This window comes from Chelonoidis abingdonii, chromosome 11 (assembly GCF_003597395.2).
Source record: "Chelonoidis abingdonii isolate Lonesome George chromosome 11, CheloAbing_2.0, whole genome shotgun sequence".
In the NCBI taxonomy this organism is placed as follows: Eukaryota; Metazoa; Chordata; order Testudines; family Testudinidae; genus Chelonoidis; species Chelonoidis abingdonii.
Window position 1 is genome coordinate 62,292,362 of NC_133779.1, and position 6,590 is coordinate 62,298,951.

The window sequence follows — 6,590 nt, forward strand, 5'->3', positions numbered from 1 at the left end:
TGAGAAGCTGCAGGTGGATGGGGGGGGCAGCCAGTCCCCCAAAACTGGCCGAAGCCCCGGGGTTCCTACGCCCCCTCCCTGCTCCCACCCTCTGATGGGGGGGCAGAACCTGCTTCCCTGGGGCCACGTGTGTCTGCCCAAGCTGTACGGGGGGGGCAGATAGAGCCCCCCAGCCCTCGGCTCCTCCCCAGAGAGAAGGCCAGAAAGGACCAACTGAGCAGCCAGTTGGAGCCCCCCCCCAGCCCCGGGAGGGCCTGGCTGCAGCAAGAGGGGCATGAACAAGTCCCAGGCTCCATGGGACGTCCCGTGGCCCTGGCCCATCGACGGCGACCTCGTCCACCCTTCAAAAATCCACATGTGCCCATGAGGGCACAGCTTCCGCCTTAGCGAGCCCTGTGTGTGCGTGCCTGTCCTTAACTCTCCCCCGTCCCCTTAACTTCCCCTCACGTGTGTGCACCCCGTACCCTTAACGCCCACCCCGATGTGTGTGCATCTGTACCCTTAACTCTCCCCCTGTACCCTTAACTTCCCCTCACATGTGTGCGCCCCGTACCCTTAACGCCCACCACCGATGTGTGTGCACCTATACCCTTAACTCTCCTCCCGGTGTGTCTGTGCCTCTACCATTAACACTCCCTCCCCAGATCTGCGTCTGACTGTACCCTTACCTCCCCCCATGGGTGCACTTGTATCCTTAACTCCACCTACTGTGTGTGTGCACCCGTACCCTTAACTCTGCCCCCAGTGTCTGTGCAGCTGTACCCTTAACTTGCCAGGCTGGTGTTTGTGAGCCTGTGCCCTTAACTTGCCCCCCAATGTGTGTGCACCTGTACCCTTAACCCCCCCACACGCTGTGTGTGCACCTGTACCCCTAACCCCCTCACATGCTGTGTGTTCGTCTGTGCCCTTAACCCCCCATGCTGTGTTCGTCTGTGCCCTTAACCCCCCCCCCACGCTGTGTGCGCGTCTGTGCCCGCGCCTGTGCCCTTAACCCCCCCCACGCTGTGTGCGCGCCTGTGCCCTTAACCGCCCCCCACGCTGTGTGCGCGCCTGTGCCCTTAACCGCCCCCCACGCTGTGTGCGCCTGTTTTCCTAACTCTCCCAAGCTGTAGTTATCACTCCCCCATATGCCCGTTTAGTGAATATTTTTTGTTCTCCCCTCCCCCCGAGGATGCCGGGTGCTGGGGCCCCACTGATAAACACAGGCTACTGCAAAGAGTTTGTGGGGTTATTTATTTAGGGGCTTTGGGGCAGGGGCTCCCGCTCCGCTGTCCCTGTTCTCCTCCCCGGACGGGGAAGGGGCAGATTTTCTTCCTGCTGCAGAGACGGTTCAGAGCCCCCCTAGCTGAAGCCGGGATCTCCAGCCCCTCACTTCCGGTGGGACAGCTCCCGGGACAGCTGGCAAAGGCCGCAGGGTCCACAGCACGCCATGACCAGCCAATCGTCGCAGATACTGCCCTGTGGGGAGAGGGGGTGAGCGGGGCCAGACCAGCCGGGAACAGCCGCATGGCGTTGGCACGACGTCGTTATCAGCCTCACCAACCACCGGGGCCTCGCCATGGCCCCGGGCGCGCCAAGAGGGAAAAAGGATCCCAGCTTTGGGAACCCGCCCACCCCCGGCCCAGAACCCAGCCCCGCCCGCGGGACTTGTCCCCGTGGCCGGTTCCCACCTGGGAGGAACTGACGCTGGATTTGGGTTCAGCAACGGCCGGGCAGGAGGTTTTACTCCTCGCAGGTCAGTGCCCCTGGCGAAGCGGGGAGGGGGCAGGCGAGGGCGCGGAGCCAGAGCCACATGGGCCAGGCTCTGTGTAGGGCTGAGGTGTTGGCTGGGGCTCCGGGGGCTCTGGCTGGAAACTGTCCCTCCCCCCGGACCCGCCCAGCCTCACCTCAATGTGGTACCGTTCCCGCACCCCCGTGCGCAGGGCCAGCAAGGTGCAGGGCAGGCAGGGCAGGAAGCAGGACTCGCCGAAGTCCTGGGACACCTGGCAGGCCAGGATGCAGGGCACAAAGGTACCGCAGAGACCTGCCGGGGGGGGCGGTGTTACAGACCGAAACTGGGACCCCCGCCCCTAAGCCTCCCCACAACCCGCCCTAGGAACCCCTCTGACACCCCCACCTCAAAGCCTCCCCACAACCCCCCTGGAAACACCCGCCGACACTACCCACCGCCAGAGCCTCCCCAAAATCCCCCCTGGGAACCTCACCCCTCGGGAGCCCCTGACTCACACACGCCCATTGTCCGCGAAGCAGTTGCACGTCCCTGAGCTCCAGGCGTTGAGTTGCCATAGGAGTAGCTGGTCTGTACCCGCCAGGCTGCGTTATCTCCGCCTGATAGGCCATAGTGGAGTCTGGGGGGACACGGGGTGTCAGCCGGACAGGACCCCCAAAACTCTCCCCAGTCATCTAAGGGGAAGGTTGCAGCCAACCGAGCCCCTGCTGCCTGGGCCAGGGAGAGCCCCCACTCTGAGCTCAGCACTGGGGGCACCGGGGTGGGCAGGGAACACAGCGGGTCTGAGCGGACACATTGGCCGGGCAGGGGCATAGGGTGCAGCTGGGGACTAGGGGCTGGATGTGGGGGAGGAGTTCACCTCTCCCCCAGCACCCTACTGAGCAGCCCAGCTCCTGAATCAGCTCTCAGCGATTCTCCGGGCCCCAGGGGTCCCCAGGCGGGTCTGGGTAGGGGGAAACGCCCTGCGTGACGGAAGCGTGCGGAGGTCTGCGGGTCGGGAGTGAGGGGCACCGGCAGAGCTGGGGGGGAACAGGGGGTGCAGGTCGGGAGTGAGGGGCACCGGTGGAGCTGGGCTGTGCTATTTGCCAGGCCATTACATGGGGTTCTGGCAGCTCAGCCAACAAATCAAACGGGGACAGAACCTGAGGCTGCGGCCAGAACCGAAAAGCGAATATCGCAGAGTCCTGAGGGCCTGGACCCTGACAACTAGTCTGCGTCGGGAAAGCCCTGCCCAGCTCCGCCGGTGCCCCTCACTCCCAACCTGCAGCCCCTGCCAGCCCAGCCCTGCCCACCTCTGCTGGTGCCCCTCATTCCCGATCCGCAGCCCCCTACCCCCACAATCCCTGCCAGTGCCCCTCACTCCCGACCCGCAGCCCCTCCTAGCCCAGCCCTGCCCAGCTCTGCTGTTGCCCCTCACTCCCGACCCGCAGCCCCTCCTAGCCCAGCCCTGGGCCTCCCTCCCCTCTAGCTCTGCCACTGCCCCTCACTCCCGACCCGCAGCCCCTACTAGCCCAGCCCTGCCCAGCCCTGGCAGTGCCCCTCACTCAGAGGCTGAAGCTGAGGCTGGGGTTCTTGGCACTCGGCCCCTGAGGCCTCAGCCAGGTGCCAGCAGCCGCCCTACCTGGTGTTCGCTGGTGGCAGAGCAGCTGCTGTGTTACTGGGACGGTGAAATTGAAAGGGTGCAGGTTGGGTTGGGCGGGTCCCTCTTATACCTGGTGGAGGGGGCAGCTGGGGAGGAAGTTTGGACAATGACAGGGGCTGTGGCCTAGGGTGGAGAGGTTTGTGAGACGTGCTAGATACTGGGAGGGGAGTGAGACGTAGAGGGTTAGAGCAGGGGGGCTGGGAGCCAGGACTCCTGGGTTGTCTCCCCAGCTTGGGGAGGGGAGGGGAGTGGGGATTGGGGGGTTAGAGCTGGGGGGTCTGAGAGCCAGGACTCCTGGGTTCCCCCCTGGCTCTGGGAGGGGAGTGGGGGCTGGAGGCTTACAGCAGGGGGGGCTGGGAGCCAGGACTCCTGGGTTCTCTCCCCGGCTCGGGGAGGGGAGTGGGGCTGGGAGCCCACGGTGGTGTGGGGGTGACCTCGGCAGTGAGGGGGCGGCATGTGGTGGGTTGGACCTGCGGGGGCAGGGGAAGACGCTCGCCGGTTGCCAGCCAACAGAGAGCGTGGGTAAATATTTGACTCCCGGCTCCGCCCACCAGGGTCAGACTTTGGACTTGGAAGCGGCGGTGGGGAACAGCGGAGCGGGCCGGGTGGGGCTGCAGGCCGGGAGTGAGGCGCAAGGGGGAAATTCCCCTTCTCTCCACTGGGTGGCGCTGTGAGCCCGGGGATCCCATTCCAGCAGGTTGGGCTAAATCAGGTGTGGGAGGAGCTCCCAGGTGAGGGAGAGATGGCCGGACGCCTGGGTTCCTTCCCCGGCTCCGAGAGGGGAATGGGGTCTGGTGGTTAGAGCAGGCGAGGGCTGAGAGCCAGGACGCCTGGGTTCCCTCCCCGACTCCGGGAGGGGAGTGGGGGCTAGTGGTTAGAGCAGGCGGGGGCTGGCGGTGCTAGGCCACCCCCCACTAGCCGGGGGCTGGAGGGGATCCGCGATTCCTGGTAACATTTGTTTCAAATTGTCAGTGACAGAAAATGAGATCAATGGAGGAGAGAGAAAAGGCAGCTGTGGGGGGGGAGGAATCCTGTGGGCCTCCCACCTAGAGGCAGGTGGGATGCAGCAGGGCTGGGCAGAGGGACCCTCCTCTCTGCGGGAGGGGTAAAGTGAGAGGGAGACAAAGGGGGGAAATTTGTCTCTGGGTGATTTGATTTATTTTTGCTTCTGGAGCTGTTAGCCCGAGTGTCTGTGTGTCCACCCCCCAGCCAGAGCCCCCCAGCCCCATGGCCCACCCAGAGCCCCCCAGGCACCATAGCACCTCCAGCCCCATCTGCCCCATAGCCCACCCAGAGCCCCCCAGCCCCCATAGCACCCCCAGCCCCATCTGCCTCATGGCCCCACTGCCCCATAGCTCCATCCCCTCAACATCCTCCCCACCTCATAGCAGCCCCCCACAGCCCCCATCCAGCGCTTTCATGCCCTCCCCCCACGCATGGACCCTTCATTATCTATCCATCTCTCTAGCCCCACGCCCCCCCCGGGCTCCCCCACGCATGAGAACAGCCCTTATTTAATTTAGTCGCTACGAAAATCGATTCTGCCATTCGATACCAAATAGGAATCAGGCAGATTAAGGGTCGGAAATTAACTCTGAAAATGTTTTTGATGGAGTGCGGCGCAGTCCCGCCGCCAAATGGGCTGCAAAGTGGAACAAATGACGGGCGGCCACTGCTGGCGACAGCCCCTCTCCATCTTCCTATTAGCCGCTAATGCGAAAGGTCCCGCTCCCAGCCTTGGCCCAGGGATTAATCACAGCGGCGGCTTTATGAAGATTTATTTCCCGCTGCCTCCAGCCCGCGCGCAAGATGAAGTCATAACGCTCTGGGGGCTGAGGGGAGCGGGGGGGGGGAGCCTTTAAAAACAAGAGAGAAAAATAGAGAGACGTGGCTCAAGGGGCGTCAGCGGTGCTGGGCTAGCAGGGGCTGCAGGTCGGGAGTGAGGGGCACCTGTGGAGCTATGGGGGAGCCTGGGGCTGGCAGAGGCTATGGGTCAGGAGTGAGGGGCACCTGTGGAACTATGGGGGAGCCTGGAGCTGGCAGGGGCTGCAGGTCGGGAGTGAGGGGCACTTGCGGAGCTATGGGGGAGCCTGGGGCTGGCAGGGGCTGCAGGTCGGGAGTGATGGGAACTTATGGAGCTATGGGGGAGCCTGGGGCTGGCAGGGGGCTGTGGGTCGGGAGTGAGGGGCACTTGTGGAGCTATGGGGGAGCCTGGGGCTGGCAGGGGCTATGGGTCAGGAGTGAGGGGCACCTGTGGAGCTATGGGGGAGCCTGAAGCTGGCAGGGGCTGCAGGTCGGGAGTGAGGGGCACTTGTGGAGCTATGGGGGAGCCTGGGGCTGGCAGGGGCTGCAGGTCGGGAGTGAGGGGCACTTGTGGAGCTATGCGGGAGCCTGGGGCTGGCAGGGGGCTGTGGGTCGGGAGTGAGGGGCACTTGTGGAGCTATGGGGGAGCCTGGGGCTGGCAGGGGCTATAGGTCAGGAGTGAGGGGCACCTGTGGAGCTATGGGGGAGCCTGGGGCTGGCAGGGGGCTGCGAGTCGGGAGTGAGGGGCACTTGTGGAGCTATGGGGGAGCCTGGGGCTGGCAGGGGCTATAGGTCAGGAGTGAGGGGCACCTGTGGAGCTATGGGGGAGCCTGGGGCTGGCAGGGGGCTGCGAGTCGGGAGTGAGGGGCACTTGTGGAGCTATGGGGGAGCCTGGGGCTGGCAGGGGGCTGCGAGTTGGGAGTGAGGGGCACTGGTATTGGTCTCCAAAAGATGATGGCTTTTTATGAAGTGAAGGTGGGATTTTTTTTCTTGGAGGGGCTGCGGGCAGACATGGGGCAGGGGCCGAGGGACACAAAGGGGATAAATGGGAGGCCAAGCTGAGGTGGAAAGTTCTGGGTTGAGATCGACTAGGCCCAGCCGCTTCCCGTCTCTGCCACTAATTGACTGGGCTGTTGGCAGAGACACCTCTAGCTGGGGAGAGAACCCAGGAGTCCTGGCTCCCAAACCCCCCTGCTCTGACCTACCAGCCCCCACTCCCCTCCCCTCCCCGAGCTGGGAGAGAACCCTGGAGTCCTGACTCCCAGCCCCCCCTGCTCTAACCCACCAGCCCCCACTCCTCTTCCAAAGCCAGAGAGAACCCAGGAGTCCTGGCTCCCAGCCCCCCACCGCTCTAACCCACCAGCCCCCACTCCTCTCCCAGAGCCAGAGAGAACCCAGGAGTCCCGGCCCCAGCCC

At 64.5% G+C, this 6,590-nt stretch overlaps 1 protein-coding gene across 1 annotated transcript; it reads right to left on the reverse strand.

Annotated features, from left to right (window-relative positions):
• Window positions 1-1,216: 1,216 nt before the first annotated feature.
• CNFN (cornifelin) lies at window positions 1,217-2,340 on the reverse strand. The gene is given in 6 exon segments (XM_075071237.1): window positions 1,217-1,458; window positions 1,887-2,023; window position 2,158; window positions 2,229-2,282; window positions 2,285-2,307; window positions 2,310-2,340. Coding segments are annotated over 6 exon segments (336 nt in total). The 3' UTR covers window positions 1,217-1,368.
• Between the last annotated feature and the right edge of the window lie 4,250 nt (window positions 2,341-6,590).